Raw genomic sequence first — 23,039 nt, 5'->3', positions numbered from 1 at the left:
CCGGGGCGGCGGCGGCGGCGGCGGCGGCGGCGGCGGCTCCGGCTCCGGGCTCCTCGCGGGCCCGGCCGTGACCGCCTCCGGAGCCCGGCGCGGCGGTTGGGGCCGTTGGCGTTTGTTGTCGCAGCCTTCCCCTCCCCCTCGCCGCGGCGCCGAGGCTCGGAGGCGGCGGGGGTGCGCGTTGGGAAGGGGAGCGGGAGACTCCTCCTCCGGCCCCCGCGCCCCTCCCCCTTACACACTCGCACGCACTGCCGCGCCGGCTCCCACACGCTCGCGCGCCTCCCGCTCCGCGCCTCGGTGTCGGCGGCGGCGTCCCGGGCCTGGGAGCCACCATGTCCACTGCCTCCTCCTCCTCCAGTTCCTCTCAGACCCCTCACCCCCCGCCGCAGAGGATGCGGCGCAGCGCCGCGGGCTCCCCGCCCGCCGCCCCCTCGGCCGGCAGCGGGAGCGGTGCGGGCGGCGGCGGCGGCGGCGGCGGCGTGGGGTGCGCCCCGGCTGCGGGAGCCGGCCGGCTGCTGCAGCCCATCCGCGCCACGGTGCCCTACCAGCTCCTGCGCGGCAGCCAGCACAGCCCCACGCGCCCGCCCGCCGCCGCCGCCGCCGCCGCCGCCGCCGCCGCCTCGCTGGGCAGCCTCCCGGGGCCCGGCGCGGCCCGCGGCCCCAGCCCGCCCAGCCCTACGCCGCCGCCGGCCGCGGCCCCGACCGAGCCGGCGCCGCGGGCCAAGGGCCGCCCGAGACGGTCCCCCGAGAGCCAGCGGAGGAGCGCCTCACCTGAGAGACGGAGCCCCGGCTCGCCCGTGTGCAGAGGTAGCGAGCCCAACCCTTCCGTCCTCCCGGGCGGCGGCTTCCCCGACGGTTCGGTCCGTGGAAACTCCAGCCTCTCCGGGCTTCTCTTTGCTAGTGCATTACCGAAGGTGTGAAAGTGGCTTTGGGAACCTCACCTCCCTGCGGTCGCCGCGGGGCTGCGGGGCTCGGAGGAGCGAACTGCAGAGCAACTTTTACTTGACCCACATGCCGCCCCTCAGATTTTATCTTCCATCACTCGCCTGCATCGAAAGGTTTTTTTTTTTTTTTTCCTTCCAGTTTGTGAGCTGATTAGCTCACTCACGTACGTGTGTGCTGTTGGTCGCGGGGGAAGGAGGAGCTGGGCAAAACACTTAAAAACACACGCACCCAAACTCTGGCAGCCCGATAAGGTAGCGGGTGGTAATCTGCAGCCTCTTTGTGCTTTCCTGCGAAGTTCGTCGCAGTGTCCCTGAGACTACTGGGATATGTATGAATATATTTCTCTTTTGGAAGGGTGATCTGTTGGGTGTGTAGGGGAGACAGTTGTGAATGTGCAGTTGAAGTGTGTTGTATAGTGTGGTGGTGGTGGTGGTGGTGGTTGGATGGTGGGGATTTTTCTTTTTTTTTTTTTTTTTGGTCTCCCTCTTTTCTCTACTTTATATAGTCATATGCATCACAGCAGTACCTCCCTGGAAACCGTCTATGCCCAACTCGGGATTTTCATGGTAAATTTCTAAAGACCTATTTGTGGAGTGTGCTCACTTTTTCCTTCCATTTTTAAGTACACTTAACAGTTCAGTTGAGCTGTTAAAGGATCTCAAGTTTCTTTTTTGTTAGGTGTCAAAGGTAATGGTGAGCTAGTGGATGCTGTCGGCTTCCCTTAATGTTTTGTGTTTTGGTTTGGTTTTGTTTATGTCTAGGGACACAGTGCATGATCTAGTTGAGTCCTGGGGGAGAAAAGGAAGATTAGCCAAAACAGGGACTTAAAGCTCATAAGGGAGAGTGGAGTAGCTAATATAATTAGATGCCAGGCTAGAGCTACAGATGCTGCTGCTGCTGCTGCTGCTGCTGCTCCTGCAGCAGCATTGTGGAGACAACTGATCATACCGAGTGGAAAACTCTCTGCTTGGAAGGGAAACACTGTGGAGCTCTCTGTACGTTTATGTGGTATGTGGAAATTTTTTTAATGGAGTTTTGTTTTTAAACGAAAGACTTAGAGAAAAGTGATTGTGTTATGATGATGGATTGCAGTTTGGCTGGTTTTTGTTTTTGTAAAAAAATATTTCTGGCTGATAAATTAGCATGTTGCTAAGGCACTTGTTTTCAGACCACTTGATGGTGTGGCAGAGTAGGATGTAGTGCAATGGTATGTGTACAGGAGCACCAAGAAATACCTCCTGTAATCTGTATGCACCAGGAGGAATTTGCTCCCCCACTCCTCCCCCAGGTCAGGCCAGCTGCTGCAGAAACTGACATCCTCCAGCAAATCCTGAATGAATGAATGAAAACAACGTGATCGCCCTAATAATGACCACAACCGAACACAACATCTTTGGCTGTATTTTATAGAAAAGGCCACCATTTTCTAACAGATTAATGCCATATGCAGCTCCCATGCACATTTTCTGGAGCTATATGAAATGAGAGGTAAAGGAATGAATAGAAGGCAGCAGTTAAGAGAAATTTTTCAGTGATTTAGCTTCAACAGTACATAGATTGAGTTTTGGGATTTTCTTTTAGGGACTAATGTAACAGCCATAAAATAACCATTTCAGACTGTGTACACAGGGTTTTGTGGGCAGAGTAAGAGTAGTTGCTGCAACAATTTAATGGCCATCCAGTGCCTCCTCCCCTTTTGTTGATAAACACTAACATCTTACAACACATCCTAGTACAACTTGTTTTTCTGTATCCTTCAAAAGCCTTAATTGCTGAAGAATTACATGGTCCATCATAAAGTAGTTTTAATGAAATTTGTGATCAGGCTTAAGCTATCCTCTTTGTTGTAGTGTGGCGTATCCGAGTTAAATGCAATTTTAATGTAATCACGATGAAAACACTTTTCTGAGTCTGGTTGTGCAGCAGACAGATTTGCATCACCAGAGAGCTTGTATTGGGAATAGAAGAGGCTTTTCTGCTGTTTTTAACACCAGGTGCTTTGTCAGTTTCCTACATTTAAGGGATTTTGAATGCAGGCTCTTCAGCCCCCAGTTCCCTGATTATATTACCTTTATGTTACTTCTCCACATCCTGCCTTGCCCCTCTCTACCCAAATTAAAACTGTGCAACTAATCTATTCTGTTTAGCTGGCCATTTAAAATCTGCGCTATGAACAGTTGAACAATCTTTCAAACATTATCTACTCAGTTTCTTTTAAATTCTGCAAGGTTCTGACTTCAGTGGATTTTAGCCTCCACAGGTCAAGGCTCCTGCTGCCGCCGCTGTTGCTGCTGCTGCTGCTGCTGCAGACACTGACATCACTATACTGCATGAATGAAAAACAACAACGTGCTCCATTTCTTGCTCTCCACCTCCTTTTCTGCACACTTCTGTGTGTGTGTGTGTGTGTGTGTGTGTGTAAGAGGTGTTATGCTGCATTTAAAACTACATTTAAAAATGTTAAATTAAGTGGATGGTGGCTCAAGGGATATGTATTTAGTATAGAGGCATATTGTTTACAAAAAGCTTCAAGTGCTATGAGCATTTGGGCTGGAGGTGACATAACTGAGCCTTCAGTATTTTTTTAAATCTGGACTGGTGGTTATGGAAGAAAATACAGAAGCTTTAAACACTTTTCTTTGTAACTGTTTTACCAAGAAGAAGTAATGAAACAACATGATTTCCAAACATGTTAGGTTATTATTTCCCTCTTAAACATTCTTAATATGTATATTTATAGGGTTATGGCTGTAGTAATAAAGAAATGACACTCTGATTATTTCACAAAGCTGAGGAAAAGCTGATTTTTGTAAAGATGCAATCAAATTTTAATAATTTATAAAATTCAACAAGATGGCAATTTATTTTTGTAGCACAATTTTAGATGATTTTAAAGGGTATCATAACAGAAGATACATAAATCTTTACCTTGCTCTGTATAAGGATATGAACTTTTACAAATTAAAACTATCTTGTTTATGCATGTGGATCATACTCTTGTTTGTATTTTTAAAATTTCTTTTGTATTTTTAAAACTTCAAGGTTTGTTATTTATATTCATTTCTTTACTTCTGCCATTAGCAAAATGTCACCCTCCCCCTTGTTTGGTTCTGAAGGGTCTTGAAGTGGTGAATGACAAGCTGCTGAATGCATCCTCAGGCTCCCTGTGATGTGTTTGTAATAGATGTAAAATCATAAAGTATTATGCAAATAGTTATTTTTTTGTAATGGTAATACATAAAGTCTACCTTTGAGATAAATAGAACAACTCAAATGAGAATATAACAGGATGTTAGTGTTAAAAATTAATAATCCCCAAATCATGAGTAATATCCAAAAGAAAATAAAGTTGCTTCTTTCTGAAACCTCAGAGCAAAACCTATGGATTTAGAAACATTACAAATGCTCACAATTTTACTGTGTAAGCTAAGATAGTAAGTAGCAACTGCAAATCCTTTTGTGGTTTTTTTTTGTAAAGATTGAACATTAGGATGAATTACAAATTCTAAAAGATATAAAAGCAGTTGCATTAGAGTACTCCGGATGGAGAATACTGCTTATTCTTAAGTGTACTAAATCTAGTTTAAAAAAACATGGAAGAGCTTGTAATTTATATGGCTCCTTTTATGGAAAATAGCATGCGTTGATTCCTGATTTAACATAACATTTATTTAGGCCTAATGTGCTAGCAGATTACTGACTCTAGAGTGAAATTTGATTAGATTTTTTCATGATTATTATTGAGAGCTTTATTGTTTTATACATTAAAAAGTTATGATTACATTTTAAAAGAAAATACAAAGCCAGCCAGCATGTAATGTTGAATGACTTCATGTAGTGTGCGTGTATGTCTTTGTGTTTTAATCAATTAATTTGCTTTCAGTTTTTTAATCTTTTCATTAAATTTCCCTCTTTGAGTCATTTTTGTGCTATGCCCAGTCTGTAGAATGCAACATTTTTAATTACTTTTTTCTCCCCCTTACTTTTTAGAGATACTTAGGCATTGTCTTCATATAAAGTTACTTCTCAGGCTGATATTCTTAGAAATTAAGGTCCTTCTAATGGCCCCCCTCTTTTAAAATTAATTTTCTTAGAGTGCTTACAGGACCTTGTTTCAAAGCTTTCCTATACTTGAGTAAAAATAGTTAAAAGTTGTGGGGGTTTTTGTTTTGTTTTTTCCTAAAATGGCAGGTTTCAAACACTGATTTTTGGGAAAGGTTATAGGCCTTTGAGAACTACACTAAGTATCAGCGGCATTGATTATTTAGCTTTTCCCATCAGTTATGGTGCATAAGATTTCTAGTTCAGTGAATTCAATAGAAAAGTGAATTTATATAAGTTATTCTTAACTGTCTTACGTTTAAAGATTGTATTCTCAAATAAGGTATGCTAAGCCTATTGAATATCATACACCTAAGATACATAAAAGCACCTTTGTCAGTTTAACTCTATATATAGTTTTGTGTGTATATATTGAGCTAAAAATTATTTCATTATTTACAGTACTTTTTACAGAAGGACATGTCTTTCACTGCAGTCTACATTTCTTCAAGGATTTGATGCAAATTAGGATTTATGCATTGGGAAATGCTGAAGGGTAATGACATCCTTGTGGTCTTTTTTTTTTTTTATTTGTGATAAATGCAGACTAAATGTGAACAAGGAAACAAAGAAATAATTGGGCTCCATGGCAATGCATAACAATGGAAATAAATGGCAATGTTCAATAAATGGCTAATAGGAGAAGGCTTTTCCTATGTCTGAAATTTAAACAAATTTCTAAAAGTCTACTTTACCAAAACTTTCACATGTAGTGAGCTAATAGTCTGCCAAAGAATAAATGCTAATGACCATGATATTCTTAATTTTAGTTCACTCTTTTCTCCAGTGCTAAAAATTGCCAGACACTGCCACCAAGATAGGCTTTTCCATAGCACCTGTGCCTGGTGCTGTTATCTTTTGTCTTCAGTATATAATTTTGTTATTAAATGATAAAGCAAATCACCGATGCTGTTTCTGTCCTTTGTACTTTGTATTTTAGCAAGAGGTTGAATTTGAGACCGATAGTCTTTTAATTGAGTTTACCAAAAGTGGAGTAAAGAGAACACTACTCATCTATTAATTTGGAAAGCCTTAGGAACTGATGGAAGAGCCAGAAGTTACCTCCATTTCCTTCTGCCCTTTATCTGGACCCCTTAAACTGACCCTATTCCACCCGTCATCCAAATGATTCTAAAAGAATAAGATTTGTGCTTATTCTGCAAAACAGATTTGTAGTAATTCTGAAGAAAAGATTTTATTTACATTATGAACAATTGCAGAGAAAAATATTTCTCTAGTATATGCACTTAGTAGGGACAAACATGGCAGATACCTTTCTTTAAGCAGTGTTGTTTACTTCAAATGAATGTAACGGGAGAAGGTAAGTCCATGAATACCTGAGTACCTTCCCCTGTATTATGATGTGTCTTTAGCTGTAGGTAGGTAGAAAGGAAGAAAGCGTTTTAGTGTTTATTATATACTAGGCAATGCGTATATTCATTTATCAAGAAAGTGCATTTGAAGTGCAAATCTTCTGATTTCAGATCTAGTGTTTATTCAACAGTACTATCCTGTTGCTCCTAACTCAGAACGACTCTGAAGTTGGTGACCAGCTGTGATTTCTGAGCTAAAAGAATTACTAAAGAATAGGTTTTCTGTTGTTTTTACAGCACTCTTATGCTAGGATGTGCTTTGACATTTTCAGAATGTCTAAACATGTGAGACAGGATGGTGAATGTAACTAGAATGAATGTATACATGGATCGGTCATATTTCTCCATTTGTTCTTAATAGAAAAGTCTTTAAGTGTCTGTGAGAGAGAGCAAGAGAGTGAGAAATCCTTCTTCCTGAGGGCTCAGGGATGTGAACTTGACTGTTTCTGGCCCTCCTCCCACCTCAGATTTGTGCTGTCCTTGAATCATAGTGCAAAGTACTTTTCTCCACGAATATTAAAAGTTAGTTGCACATGGTGGTGAACTAATGAATGCTGCAGGTATCACTAAGCAGAGACTAGTCTCAAGTGATTGTCTCAGCAACTGGTACTAGTTAATTCAGTCCTCCCAAGAGCTAGCACGTTATCACTGCAATTTGTGGGTTTGAACTGTGAATGTTTGTAACTTAACGAAATGCCACCGTGGTGCACCTTAATGATGGCTCACCAAAAATAAGGATGAATGAAAGCAACCAGTAAAACCCATTATTGTGTGGCAAGGTCAGTGTCCAAAATTGTCTTACAAGTCATTAGAATCAAGAAATCTACTAAACATCTGAATGTGTTTCGTAAACTGCTACAACTTGCTGCCTGGTGTTACTAAAAATCAGATACCAACCACCTACTGACAGTAATGACTCCTTATTTACTCAGTATGACTACAGGGATAACTTTTGTGGATAGTCCATATAGCTAATTTTAACATTTAGATTACTAAATTATTTGATGGAACCTTTTTCTAAAGGTATTATGCAGTTTTCTTAAGCAGAACAAACAACATAAGTGAACTCTTTTGTGGCTTATTTAGCTTTATCAATATTTACATACCTAACAAAATGATGATTACAGATAGTATTGAATATAAGATTGAGGGATCCCTGGGTGGCGCAGCGGTTTGGCGCCTGCCTTTGGCCCAGGGCGCGATCCTGGAGACCCGGGATCGAATCCCACGTCAGGCTCCCAGTGCATGGAGCCTGCTTCTCCCTCTGCCTGTGTCTCTGCCTCATTCTCTCTCTCTCTCTGTGACTATCACAAATAATAAATAAAAATTAAAAAAAATATATTAAAAAAAAAAAAGAATATAAGATTGAGCATTAACTGACAACTAGAGTTGCCCTATAACCGATTCTATAAATTTGCTTTTGGGATTGTCTTATTTTTAGAGAGAGAGAGAGAACTTTAGGCAGGTTCCATGTTCGATGTGGACCCTGATGTGGGGCTCAGTCTTAAGACCCTGAGATGAAATCAAGAGTCAGATAAGAGTCAGATAGATGCTTAACTGACTGAGCCACCCACGTGCCTTAGGATTGTCTTTTTTTCTGATGAAGGTGGAATGAAGCAATGTGTGGCCACATTATTCCGTAATAGAATAATTTAGCTCTTTTTTTTTTTTTTTTTTTTTTCAGAATTATCCCATTAAGGGCAAACTTATTTTCTAAATGGTACTATAAAAGAGTCTCAGAAACAAGAAGGTATACTGGAAAATACTAGATTCATAGCTAAGAGACTTGGGTTCTATTTCTAGTTTTAACATTTGACCTACAGCAAATCACTATCTCTTGGTATCTTGTTTTCTCTATCTTTACAGTGAGAGGTGGGATTTTTAAGATTTTGGTTTAGGTAGAGAAAAAAATTCTACTGAAAGGGAAAGTAAGTTTATTAAACTAGGTAATTTTTTAAAATATTCCCCCCCCCAGCTTTTTTGAGGTATAACAGAAATAAAAATTGTGTATATTTAAGGTGTACAGTATGATGATTTTATCTAGGTGTACATTGTGAAGTGGTCACCACAGTCAAGCTAATTAATAACATCCATCACCTCAGATAGTTACCTTTTGTTTTGCTGTGTGATGAGAACATTTAAGATCTCCTCTTGGCAAATTTCAAGTATACATTATTATTAGAGTCACCATGCTGTACATTATTCCTCATTATTCACCCAGAATTTAGTCGTCTTGTAATTGAAAGTTTGTACCTTGACCTGTATCTTCCTATTTCTCTCACCCGCAAGCCCCTAGAAACCACCACTCTACTCTCTGCTGCTATAAATTTGACTTTTTTTAGATTCCACATGTAAGTGAGATCATACAGTATTTGTTTTTCTGTGTAGTACAGTGTTCAGGTTCATCTGTGTCACCAGTAGCAGGATTTCTTTCTTTTTTTAAAAAGGCTATGTAATATTTGTGTGTGTGTATATGTGTGTGTGTGTATGAATGTGATATTTTCTTTATCCATTTCTCCATCAATGGATATTTATGTAATTCTCATATCTTGGCTATTGTGAATAATGCAATGAATGTGGAAGGGCAGATATCTCTTTAAGGGACTGATTTCATTTCCTTTGGATGTATATACCCAGAAGAAGGATTGCTGGGTCATATGATAGTTCTGTTTTTAATTTTCTGAGGAACCTCTATACTGTGTTTTTTCTCCAAGATTTTACTTAAATTCAAATTAGTTAACGTATAGTGTAGTATTAGTTTTCAGGAGTAGAATCTAGTGATTCATTATTTACATATAACACCCAGTGCTCATCGCAAGTGCCCTCCTTAATGCCTGTCACCTTTTAACACATCCCCTGTTCCTTTCTCCTCCAGCACACCTGAGTTTTTTCTCTATCTTTAAGAGTCTCTTATGGTTTGCCTCCCTCTCTGTTTTTACCTGAATTTTTATTTCCTTTCTCCTATGTTCATCTATTTTGTTTCTTAAATGCCACATGAGTGAAATATTGTTTTTGTCTTTCTCTGACTGACCTTTTTCACTGAGCACAATACACTCTTAGTTCCATCTACCTCATTGCAAATGGCAAGATTTCATTCTTTTTGATGGCTGAGTAATATTCTGGTTTTTTTGTGTGTGTGTGTGTATTCATCAGCCAATGGACATTTGGGCTCTTTGCATACTTTGGCTATTGTGGACATTGCTGCTATAAACATTGAGGTGCATGCGCCCCTTTGAATTTGTATTTTTGTATCCTTTAGATAGATATCTAGTAGTGCAATTGCTGGGTTGTAGTATAGTTCTACTTTTAACTTTTTGAAGAACCTCCATACTGTGTCCCAGAGTGGCTGCACCAATTTGCATTCCCACCAGATTTGTTCTTTTTCAACATTACTTTGCTATATGCAATCTTTTCTAGTTCCATACAAATTTTAGAATTGTCTGTTCTAGCTCTGTAAAAAATGCTGCTGTTATTTTGATAAGCATTGCATTGAATGTGTAGATTGCTTCGGGTAGTATGGATATTTTAACAATATTTGTTTTTCCAGTCCATGAGCATAGAATGTTTTTCCATTTCTTTGTGTTTTCTTACGTTTCTTTCATAAGTGTTCTATAGTTTTCAGCATACAGATTTTTCACCTGTTTAGTTATGTTTATTCCTAAGGATCTTATGGTTTTTGGTGCAATGGTAGATGAGATTGATTCCTTGATTTCGCTTTTTGCTGTTTCATTATTGGTGTATAGAAAAGCAATAGATTTTTTTTTAAAGATTTTATTTATTTATTCTCGAGAGACACAGAGAGAGAGAGGCAGAGACACAGGCTGAGGGAGAAGCAGGCTCCCTGCAGGGAGCCTGAGGTGGGACTCCGTCCTGGGTATCCAGGATCACGCCCTGGGCTGAAGGCAGCGCCTAAACCACTGAGCTACCTGGGCTGCCCCAAAAAGCAACAGATTTTGGTACATTGATTTTATATCCTGCCACTTTGGTGAATTCATGTATCCGTTCTTCCTTTTTTTTTTTTTTTTTTTTTGTGGAGTCTTTTGGGTTTTCTACATAGACAGACTGTTTTCTGTTCCCAGAAATTTACATTGCCACCAATGGCATACAGGCGTTACCTTTTCTCCACATCCTTGCCAATACTTTTTATCTCTTACCTTTTGATAATAGCCATTCTAGCAGGTGTGAGGTGGTAGGTATCTGATTGTGGGTCTAATTTGCATTTCCCTGATGATTAGTGATGTTGAGCACCTTTCATGTACCTGTTGGCTATTATATTTCTTCTTTGGAAAAATGTTCAACTCCTTTGCCCATTTTTTAATTGGATTTTTGTTGTTGTTTTTGCTATTGAATTGTATGAGTTCCTTATATATTTTAGATATTAACCCCTTATCAAATGTATGGTTTACAGATATTTTCTCCCATTTTATAGCTTCTTTTTTCATTTTGTTGATTTTTTCCCCTTTGCTGTGCAGCAGCTTTTTAGTTTGATGTGGTCCCACATATTTATTTTTGCTTTTGTTGCTTTGCTTTTGGTGCCATATCCAAAATGTCATTGCCAAGACCAATGGCAAGGAGGTTTTTCCCTATTTTATTTTCTCCTAGGAGTTTACAACTTCGGGTCTTATTTTAAAGCTTTAATCATTTTGAGTTAATTTTGTATATGGTGTAAGATAATATGGTTTCCTTGTTTGGCATGTGTATATCCATTTTTCCAACACCATTTATCGAAGAGGTTGTCCTTTTCACATTGTGTATTATTGGCACCTTTGTCAAAGATTAGTTGACCATATACCTATGAGTTTATTTCTGGGCTTTCTGTTCTATTCCATTGGTCTCTGTGTCTGTTTTTTTTTTTTTTCTTTTTTTTTTAATGCCAGTATCATATTGCTTTGATTACGATTGTGTTCTATGGATTAGATAATTACTAGTAAAATGATCATTTATTGATCATTTTTATGTCAGCCACTAGTCTTCATTGAAACCTAATATAGAGTACTTTTATAATTTCTCTTCACAGATGAGTAAATGACATCCTGACAAGTTAAGTAATTTGCCCAAGGTCAGGCAGCATGCACATAGGGCCCAGATGGTCCATTTAACTCTCTTAAGTCCCGACTTGAAGTTAGCTGAGAGTTGCTTTTGGAACCCGGTTCATTATGGGACAGGAAAGCATGCATAATGGGTCATCCAATTGCTTATATAGTTAAATCATAGAGAGGCCAAAAATAGCATTAGAGGGTTGGGTTGGGTGAAGAGAAAGCTAAATGGGAGTAGGCTCTAGGGTCATTAGAACCTAAAATAGCTGCAGTATTCCCAATGATTCAGGCCTCACGTATGCATATAAGAATGTCACAGCATTTCAAAAGTTTATTATGCCGTTAGTAAGTCTTCATCTTGGTCCTTAAAGGATCTACCACTGTGTTAAAGCAGACTTTAGATTTCATTTTTTAAAAAACTGCCTTTCATATTGAAATCTCAAAATCTGAAGATGTGGTTTATGTATACAATGGAATATTACTCAGCTATTAGAAATGACAAATACCCACCATTTGCTTCAACGTGGATGGAACTGGAGGGTATTATGCTGAGTGAAGTAAGTCAGTCGGAGAAGGACAAACATTATATGTTCTCATTCATTTGGGGAATATAAATAATAGTGAAAGGGAATATAAGGGAAGGGAGAAGAAATGTGTGGGAAATATCAGAAAGGGAGACAGAACGTAAAGACTGCTAACTCTGGGAAACGAACTAGGGGTGGTAGAAGGGGAGGAGGGCGGGGGGTGGGAGTGAATGGGTGACGGGCACTGGGGGTTATTCTGTAAGTTAGTAAATTGAACACACACACACACACAAAAAGAAATCTCAAAATCTGGATAGAAGAAGGTCTTTTGTATTTGACAATTTAAACTTTACATTTCTAATAAGGATCCATTCATCCCTAACATTCCTTACTCTTGCCATCCTTTGATATTTTAGCATTCAAAATGGTACCTTTTTATGTATCACTCTTATGGCAAAGCAGCAAGGTCCACTATCTTCTCAGCTTAAAACTGCCTGGGCTCTTTCACTTTCCTGGGTTAGCTGATATCCAGAAAAGATATTCTGAGCTCCATTTTAATAATTTCTTCTGTGGTGCTTTGCTTTTTTTTTTTCCCAGTGTCACTTGTGTTTATTGTAAGCTGTCTTGAATAGTCAGTGTGGAACATGAGTTTTTTCATAGGTAACATTAGAAATTGTATTTTTATTGTTACGATATTGAAAGTTTTGAATGTATGTGATGGATGAAGTTTTCCATGACAGTTCTTCTGTTACTAACTTTTCTAATTAAATATATCAATTTATAAGTTGAATTAGTAAAGTAATTGCTCTGTCTTAGAAGATGTTAAAAACTAGCAGGGCTCAGTTGCTCAGGGTTACATCGAGTCTAGCCATAAAAAAAAAAAAAATTGTATTTTTTCATGTATACCTATGAAGTGATCTTTCCATGAAGGTACAAAAAGAGAATGAAATACAGATTGCTCTATATATGAGCTGGTAGTGTGTAAACAAAATATATTCACAATATATTTGAGAGTTCTATGACAATTTGATATATTGCCATGAAAAAGAATCAGCTGTAAGTTAGATTATTTAATTGTCTAGCATTTACTAAATAGAGGTTAGCAAACATTGCTAAATGCAGTTTGATTAGTTTCATAGAAGTGAGGAGTTAGACTGTGCTCAGAAATACAGTTTTCTGAAATAAGCTACAATATTCTGCAATATTTTGATCAGATAGCTTAAAAATTTTTTTTAAACCAGAATGACCCATTATTTAAAAAACAAAAATAAAACAAACCTCTAATCAGTGGCATTTGCTTATTACTCTTTGGCTTTTTGGTTAACATATGGCCAGAGATTAGTGAAGCTTTAATGTAATTTCCATAATAACTGTTCATTCATTCAAGAAATGTTTGTTTCAGTTACCGTACTAGTTGTTGGCAGTATGTTGGTGAGTAAAACTAATGGAATTTCTCCCTCTTTTGCACAATAAATATTTGATGAATTTGTACACTATTTGAGGAACTCTGTTTGACCCTTACAGAATACATATTCTAGGTGCAGTTGATGTGCTCACATTCATATTTCTCAACAAAGTCAATTCATTTAAAATCTGCCAAGATTTTAACCCACTATTTTCTCTGAACTTTCGGCTTCACATATGAAGTATGTTCCTTTGCTCGCTTTTCTAAGTTGAGCTTTTGGGTTGAATACCAAATATTCTACTTAAATGTGTTTTTCTTTCATTAGATTAAGCCTAGGAGAGCTTCAGTCTGTGGCTCCCATAATATATTTAGGTCTGATGTATAATATTCTGCTCTAGTTGGCCTAGGATGATGTCATTGACACTTTCTCCTCACACAATATACACAGATACCCTCTCAGTATTCTGAACTTTATTGTTGGATGTGTCATCTTGGGTAGAAATGTAGTAGTAAGTAGTAATGATGTGTAGTGATATCTGGACATTGGTATCTTGTGAGACTGTTGAAATGAGTACAGCTTGGTTTTGGCTAAATATCTGCTATTATTGAGCTAGAATAGAATGGAAAAGGAGTTTTTCACAGATTGTTACCATTAATATCTCAGTTGAATTCACAGTGACTTAATTTGTCTTTACTATACTCTTTACTGAATTTAGTTTTCATTTTTACCTACTCATTAAAGTTTTTATCCTAAAGAATTATTAGCATTAAAGTCTTTAGTATTAGCATTTGGTTATATTAGTTAATCTTTAAGACAGTTACCGTGTTCTACTTTGTACCAAGCCAAGTGGTCAAAAAATAACATCTTTTTACAGATAGTCCCATTTAATGGAATAAGTATTACACTTACTCTCACGGTAAAACAGATGTTAGGTGAAGTGTATATTCTGGATTGGCTTTTTTTTTTTTTTTATGTCGCTTATGGAACATTGAAGAAATTCTTATAATAAATGATCTAAAATAGCATATAGGAAATTTAATTATCTATTTATTTATTTATTTATTTATTTTTAACGATTTATTTATTCATGAGAGACACAGAGAAAGAGAGAGAGGCAGAGACATAGGCAGAGGGAGAAGCAGGCTCCTTGCAGAGAGCCTGACATGGGACTCAATCCTGGATCCCAGGATCATGTCCTGAGCCGAAGGCAGATGCTCAACTGCTGAACCACCCAGGTGTTCCAAATATAGGAATTTTAGAAAACTGGAAGGCACAGGAAAAGTAATGAAATAAATTATTGTTAATATTCGCTGTGTCATTTAAAAATATTCTCTTCTTGAATTAAGTGCTTCAAAATGTAAAAGAAAGTAAATATATAGTATGGTAGCTGGAATGTTTTATTAGACTCACTGTATTAGTCCCATAGTTAATATAACAATACTAGAACCTTTAACAGTTGATTTATGAATTTCTCATCTAAACATTGTCTTGGTACTTGTTACTCTGTATTCCAGGCAATTTTGTTGGATGTGTGTGCTTCACCAAATAGCACCTTGTCATTTATAGTGTTCCAGTGTCAAGCATGGAGGCTGGTTGCTTAGAAGGCCCTACAGCAAACACTTATTTTACCTTTACATAGGGTTTATAAGAGATTTGTTTTAGCTATATGTGTTCAAATCACTGAACAGTGATTATTATGACATGCAGTCTTATAAATCTCTGACAAAGATGAAAATTAATAGATTACATTTGTGTTGCTATTTTCTAAAATACCTAAGTGTTTAGGTAAGTGATGGCTTTTATTTTCGTTGAGGGCCTACCACTCAATGGTAGTATACAAAAGGTTAGAAAAACAGTGATTTAAACCTTCACGTGAAATAGGAGCTGGGTGCTCCTGCTGGTAGAAATAGGTGAAACAGGGATGGATGATGTTAGGACAGTCCACATTTTGAAAGATGGAGAATATGTTTCTACAGAGTGAGTTTCTAAGTTACATTTAGAGTTCTCTTAAGTGAATTTTGCCCTGTCGAGGCTCCATGGAATCAGCTTCTAAAGCTGTTAAATTTAGAGAAACTAAAGTTATCATGCCCCAAATTCAGTGGGCTTTTTCACTTAAAATTCTAAGTGTTTTTATAGTCTTTCATAAAGATCATGATTATACTAAGCTCCAAGGAAGGAGAATGTAAGTTACATATTAGTTTGTGCTTCATTATAATGTTAAAAAAAATTAACTGTAGAATGGATTTGGGTATAGTTATTTGCTTTAGAGAATGTCTAACTTATGTGCAAGTAAAATTATTCAATTTACCAAAGTGTTATTTACACAAACTTTTTAGGAAGTCAGTTACACAAGGTTGAGGTTCATCTGAGGTTGTAAAAACATATTACTGAATAGTGTAATTTCTCATTGCGGCATAAAATGTTCTACTGACATTTAGCAGAATTAACTAATATCCTAAGAAGTTGTTACAAATTAGCATGAATAGATACTTTCCATTCACTTTTTAGTTTTAATTTAAAGATTCCAAGAAAAGTGGTATTCAACTAACCCCCAAAAGGGAAAGAACTCCTATATACTAATGATTTTATGTCTCACATTTCTCTGTGGAAAGATATGCTTTTAAATTAGATAACTATTCCAAGGCTTTTTCTAGAATATTGGTCCTTATAAAAAGAAGTTATTCAGTTAGAGTTTCCTAGCAAACTGTTTCTAACCAGCTCCATGGAGGAAGTATTTCTTCCTTCATGAAAAACTTTCCCAGAAACTTCTACCATTACTAATGTCAGGAAGACAAAGCAATAAATAAAGCATAATTAGACTAGAAATATGATTCATGCTGTGGATTATGATTTTATTTATAATTGTATATTACTGTATGCTGATTTTAACTTAAAGTTTCTCTGTATACCTGAGAACCAGGAAATTAACTGGCCAACTAATATATTTATTCCTAAGGTCTATACAGTATGGATAAGGATGTACATGTGAGTGTGTGTGTGTGTGTGTGTGTGTGAGTGAGTGTGAGAAAGAGAAAAGTCCCTAAGGTTCACATTCCTTTATCTACAATTACTGAGGAAGTACTGGCTCCTGATACTTTCTCCATACAGAGTAGGGATTCATGATCTTCTTTTCATAATACTTTAGGTACTTTGAATATAATGAGTGGTAGTGACTTAGAAACTTGGTTTATCTCCTATAAGATGAAAGCAGTGGACATCTAACTAGGTATAATTCTTAACGTCTTCCTTGATATTATGGGGAAACTTGCTGTTTATCATGTTATAATTATATTTCCTTCCTGGAGGCACATCTTAAATGCTGACTTCTTTGACTAAACTGTTTACTTCAGGGTCATTTGGTAAAAAATAAATTTGGATTGGTTTGGAGAAAAAAATTAATCAGCCCAAATACAAATTCCCTTTTCTAAATCATCTAACATGCTTTAGAATGCCAACCCAGTTACATACAGTTTAGTTTTATTAACAAATGTATGATAATTTTCTCTGCTGAAGCTGGCATTGTGATTTTTGAGCAGAAGATTATGTTGGTATTTAAATGCAAAGTTTAAACAAGCACTGAAAGGTGTAATTGCATTTCTGTGGCCAAGAGAATTCTTCTAGGTGGTACCTGTATACAGCTAATTAAAACAGACATTATCCATACCTTCTACAAATTGTCATATCCAAATATTTTAAATATCATTATTTAACATCTTTGGATGTGTTGCTCATGCTCTTTATCTTCTTGTTAGTCTAATTACCATCTGTAGAGAAGGTTTTATTTTAAAGTGTGTTCAACCTATGTTTCACAGGGTAGAATATATATCATACTCTCTTAGTTAACATACTTTTTAAAAGTGGCCTATTTTTCTATGCTACTGAGACAAAAGGAATAATTTATTAATAACTTTTACCCATTATAATTCCAAATTTGGGTCATGTGCTCTGATCATATATAACAAGATATGATTAGGAGTACAGTTATCAAGGTATCAAAGAGTATCAAAAGATTGAAGTTGAAAAACTCAGACTTGGTACAGAAATGGAGTTGAGTGGTTTCTTTTCTTTGCTTATTGGCACTACAGAACACGACCTTGATTAAGACTTTCAGACCCAAGGCATCATGTGTTGAGTTCTTCCTTCCTAGCAGCATAATCATTGACTTTTCCTCCTCCCGTATTTCTCCCATCCTGCTCATCTCTACATCTTGTCCCATCTGCTCCGATTATGTCCTAAATCTGATGGCTTCTTTCCATCCTTTCCATGTCTTAATTATAGTTGTACTGTTGTGGTTTCCCCTGCTAAAGCCTCTCATCTTTAATTTAGGCATCATATAGCTATAAGCGCAGTCCTTCTTTAAAAAAAAAAAAAAAATCCGAAGTTTAAATCCTCCATTGTGTACCTTGTGTTCTTTGTGAACTGAACTCACTTATTGATATGCTTTATCCTTTATAGCTCCATACTTTGAATACATGTTCCTTGTAAGGGTAAGGTAAAATAGATTACCTTAAATTAGATTAAGTTAGATTACCCTACTTGTGGTGACAATTTATGATAATAATTAGTGAGATAGTAAAATCTGGCCCAAACTGTATGGTAGGATAATTGTAGATGCTAGTGCTACCAACTTTACTGCATCTCAGAGTTTAAAGAAAGGTGGTCCACCAACTGTTACTACTAGAACTACTTTGAAAATTCACTTTGGAAGACCTACTCTCTCTTCATCTGATTCAGCACTTTGGCAAGTGGGGTTCATTGTTACCAGTACTTCTGCGATATGCGAGAGAGATACTGCACCAAGTTTGATTGTGTGATCTTGGTAGAATGTATTTTTATATAATTTGCTTTGTATTCTCACTAAGTAAAGATCCTATAACTACTCTTTGATTACAGTTTGAAAAGACCATCTTCAAAATAGCTCAGCGATGTTTTCAACAATGGTAGCCTTCTAAAATTAAGTCAATGATCTGCCAGGATGCTTGGCAGGACAAGAAGTATAGTGTATTTGTTAAATAGCCTTACTTCATATAAACATAGTTCTTGCATGTACACTATAGGAAGCGTTTTGTATTGAATGAATATATTTTAATTACCCATTTGTGAAATATATGAGCATAGAAACTATAGTCTTTTATATAAATGTGGAAAATAGATGATAGTAGGACCTGAATTCAAGTTAGTTGTCACTGTCTTGTGCTTTTTTCACAATGGCTTTAGATGAGCCTCACATATAGAATATTAAAAAAAAATATATGGAGCTATTCTATTTGAGGCTTTTCTAAAAAGTCTTCAGTAAAGAGGTCCAGAATACATGCCAGATGATTTCCAGTTTTTAAATATTTATTTCGTAAAGGCTAGGGGAAGATGGATAAATTATATTTACAAGTTCAACAGATGTTCCTTGAGTAGTTGTGGTAGGTATTAGAAAGACAGACAGACAGACAGAAGCCTTACTTTAGTGGGAAGGACTCAATCTCTGGTAGATAAGTCTTACATTAATCATTTAAGTATGAACTCAGTACAAACTAAACAGATTAGTGAAGAGTATTGGGTTTTTCATTCCTTTCCTTAAGTGAAAGTACAATAGCTAAAACATAGGGAGAAAGAGATAAAGGAAAGTGAGGGACTTGACATCTCCATGAAAAATAAGTTAACTGCATTATTCATAATGTTTAAACATATATTCTTCAGTACTTGTATCTCAACACTACATTGGATCTTAAAAATTCTTTTTTTTTTTTTTTTTTTTTTTTGAGAGCAAGTGCAGGAGCAGGGGAGGGGCAGAGGCTGAGGGAGAGGGAGAGAGAGAAGCTTAAGCAGGCTACATGCCCCACAGTGAGTTGAACACAGGGCTCAGTCTCATGCTGATGAGATCATGACCTGAGCTGAAATTTTGATTTCAGTCAAATGCTGACTGAGCTGTCCAGATGCCCCAGGATTTTAAAAATTCTAACCAGAGGTAAAGGGAAAGAATGTAGAGAGGGGAAATGTAAATGTAAACCCAGGTGATCCACCTTTTCTGTGTAATTTGCTTAGTGTGGCTTGGTTTTCCTCCCATATTGAGATCAATCCCCAGTCTATCTGGAGATGTGAGGGTTTTGATTCCAAACGCCCCAACTGTTCTGTTCGAGTATTGTTAATGATTCAACCTGTATCCAAAACCAAAGTCTGTTATTTGGGCATTTGGTTGGAACATTGTTCTTTTATCATTTGAGGGGGAAAAAAAATGAATTCAGATCTAACAAACTCTGAAACTTTGTGACTCTGTTCCATTCATAGGTCCTAGGCAGTGCCATTTTGACGAACTACACAGTTCAATCAATATCAATAGACTATTTTTGACTAAGATTATAATGACTAATTCTATGGCTATTTTAGAAGAGTAAAATATGATGCTATTTGAAAATATTTTATGACACTTTTCCCCTGCACTTAGTCATGCCACTAGTAGTTTTATTTTTCCTTAAGTTGCTCTCAGTCCTTGGCAGCATTTCCTGGCAACCTTTTATGCACAATATTTGTAGAATTGTTGAGGTGGAAGGTGTACTGCGTATGCAAACACAGAACTGGTTTTTACCGTGTTCTGTTTTACTCCGTGGCCTCCACAAAGGTGTCATTTGTCTAAGACATTTTCCTTCAGGATGTTTCCTGCAGCTTTTGGCCATTTCCAACTTTAATGAAGCATCCAATTTTGGATAAACTACTGCTTCACAGTTACACATTTGATTCTTTGGTGTCAATATTTAGGAAAGTGAATGCTAGAATAAACATCTGTGTTTCCTTATTTCTGAAGCCTTCATTCTGTTCAGCCTATTGGTTCTGGTTTTATAGAGAAGTGTAGTTAGTTGTGTATTTGCCAGTCAATGACATGTTCACCATTGCTGGATTGGGGGACACAATGTAGGGGAAAATAAAGCTCATAGACTAAGTTTAATTTATTAGATTCTTTTTAACTAAGCAGATCAGTAGTAGCCACACATATTCCAGTGCAGATTTCCATTTATCATTTGCCTATGATCAGTAAATTTGCTTGACTGGCAGTCCTATCTTACCTTGTCCTTACCCTTGAGGGTAAGCAGTTAATTTTCTTTCTAGGCTTTTATTCTTAGCTTCTACATTTAACCGTGGAGTTAACTACTTCTATTATTATGCTATATTATGAGCTTATCTATAGTTATTATTACTGAAGCAAAGTATTTATAGCTTAGACTTAGGTGCTTAAGTCTTAACTTTGTAAATTGTATGGTAAAATATATTTGGATTTAGAATTCTTACAAATTCTCAGTGTAGATATCATGAGAAGAAATATTTACTTGTCTAGGAGACTGTAGTGCTTTTTGAGTCATATTCATTCATTCTTCAGATAAGGGGTAAGAATGCTGATAATTTTTTTCAGAAGCTTTTTTCAGAATCAGAGGAATTACAGTTGTCCTACAGATTTCTAAAGATTTCATTTTATATGGTATAATTTCTTTTTTAGTAGTGATAAGCCCTTGATCCCATAATGGTAGTAGTCATAATCAATTCTTTCTCAGCCTTGAAGATTATTTTAAGACTCTTTGTTCTTTATTTCCTCCCTTGTCCTTTCAAACTTACTACCGGAGTGGCTCATACCTCCTATCACTTTTTATATTAATTCCTTTCCAAGCTGTTGGTTGTGTGAAGCTTAGTCTCTGATAGGTTCTTTAGGAAGAACTCATGGAAACAATATTCCTCATGTTCTCCATACTTTATGTAGCAAGAACTCAGCTATAGTTTTTTTATCTGTGCTTGAATATTTGAAGATTACGACATTAGCTTTATTAAAATGTGTTTGATGTGGGCTGTTCTGGATAATTTTCTCCAGATACACACACACACACACACACACACACGCACGCACGCACGCACAGACACACATACACTTTCAATATGTAATTTCAAGTTATCTTTTATTTTAGGAGAGTTTTTTTGTTTCCTGATATCTATTTATTTAGAGAGAGCATGCATGAGGAGGGGAGGGGTAGAGGGAGAGGGAGAGAGAGAGAATCTCAAGCAGACCCCGTGCTGACTGCAGAGCCTGATATGGGGCTCAGTCTCACAACCCTGATATCATGACGTGAGCCAAAATCAAGAGTCGGAAACTCAATCGACTGAGCCACCCAGGCGCCTGTATATTTTTTTGTTTAGTTGCTTTGGTTTCCTTCAGGGATGCTTATTGAACACGTAGGACCATCTTGCTTATGGTACATATTAATCATTTTCTCTTGAAATCTTGAAATTATAAAATTTGTCTTGTGTTCAATTTCTGTTTCTGTTAAGGTGTTGCCCATTGTGCTTTGTGTCATTTAGTCTTCCTGAAATAAATTTTTCTTACGTTTCTAAGTCTTTCCTGAGTTTGGTCCTTCTCTTCATATCCTGCTTGCCCTCAAACACATCACTTCTGAATTTTTCTAATTCTGAGTCTTTTCATTGCTTCTGTCATTTAAAAAAAAGATTTTTAGGGGGAATCCCTGGGTGGCTCAGCGGTTTAGCGTCTGCGGCCCAGGGCGTGATCCTGGAGTTCCGGGGTCGAGTCCCACGTCAGGCTCCCTGCATGGAGCCTGCTTCTCTGTCTGCCTGTGTCTCTGCCTCTCTCTCTCTCTCTCTGTGTCTCTCATGAATGAATTAATAAATAAATAAAGATTTTTTAACTGGTTTAGAACTATTATTTTACAATTTTCATCCTATATGGGCATGTCTTTCTTGCATGCTTTCGTTATCCATGGACCATCATACTTATTCCTTAGGCTGTTTTCTTTTATAATTATGTGGGATTAATTTGCTCTTCTTTTCTTTTGGTCACATTTTAAGTGAAATGAATTTTCCTGTGCTTTCAGGATAGCTTTTCTAGCTTTAGAACTCTAGTATTCTCACTTCTCTTGTTTTTATAAAATGACTTTAAAATCTCTTCCTTCCATTACCACCCTCCTTGACTACCTTCCCCAACTTTATCTCAACTTAACTTTTGCTTTGCTTGTATCGTTCCTGTTATGTTCAGCTTGGATTGGACTCCTGGTAATTTCTCTTTTGTGTGTTGGACTCTGTAATGGAAGCAGCTTTTGTTAGGTTTGAGACTAGTCACATAGTTCCAGTACTTCAGATGTTTTTCAGTTATGTCCTCTTGCACTCCTCTAGAACCCCCTCCCAATTTTGACTCCTGTGTTCAGATTGGCTCTTTACATTGAGCCTGTAGTGATTGGTGTTCTTTTGTTACCCTGTAGTGATTAGTGTTTGGTGATCTTCAGAAGCCCACATACTTTCCTTATGCTGCCTCTCAGACAGATGCTGAAAACATGATGGTCAATTTCTGAATCTTGTCCCTCTACTAACTTCTATTTGAAGTTTTTGTGATGCTATTTTGTGACCTTGTTATGTTACAGATGTTGTCACGTGGTCTTTGGTTTGGCTAGTTTCATTTCTCTCTTATCACAGGGAGCTTTAAAATCTTTTCTGCTACCATCTTTTCTTCTTTTGGAATGTTTTGTCATAACTTTTATGTGAAGAACCGTCTTGAATTTTGACTTACTGCTCTACCTAGGGTAGAAAATTCTATATAGGTTAGAAACTTCCATAATGTTAACATAAAAAAAGAGGTTGGTATTATGGAGTGAAACTGTTTCCTGGATATATATAGAG

General features: G+C 37.4%; 1 protein-coding gene and 1 long non-coding RNA gene across 6 annotated transcripts in view; one reads left to right on the top strand and one right to left on the bottom strand.

The window, feature by feature from the left end:
- The window catches only part of LOC144288853 (uncharacterized), a 104,281-nt gene extending 103,057 nt beyond the window's left edge, over positions 1-1,224 (bottom strand). Inside the window, exon 1 of one of the 4 annotated variants that reach the window (XR_013356864.1) lies at positions 769-1,224. This is a non-coding gene — a long non-coding RNA (uncharacterized LOC144288853). The remainder of the gene's footprint in view (positions 1-768) is intronic. The other 3 variants (XR_013356861.1, XR_013356865.1, XR_013356859.1) reach the window with 3 other exon arrangements.
- GLCCI1 (glucocorticoid induced 1) overlaps positions 132-23,039 on the top strand; it is a 100,581-nt gene continuing 77,673 nt past the window's right edge. Inside the window, exon 1 of one of the 2 annotated variants that reach the window (XM_077856781.1) lies at positions 132-804. In XM_077856781.1, the coding sequence (XP_077712907.1) occupies positions 330-804 (475 nt within the window). In that variant the 5' untranslated portion in view covers positions 132-329. The remainder of the gene's footprint in view (positions 805-23,039) is intronic. The other variant, XM_077856782.1, reaches the window with a different exon arrangement.

The sequence above is a fragment of the Canis aureus genome, chromosome 18 (genome assembly GCF_053574225.1).
Source record: "Canis aureus isolate CA01 chromosome 18, VMU_Caureus_v.1.0, whole genome shotgun sequence".
Taxonomy (NCBI): domain Eukaryota; kingdom Metazoa; phylum Chordata; class Mammalia; order Carnivora; family Canidae; genus Canis; species Canis aureus.
Note: the sequence above shows the minus strand (reverse complement) of the source record. Positions and strands in the feature narration are given on the sequence as shown.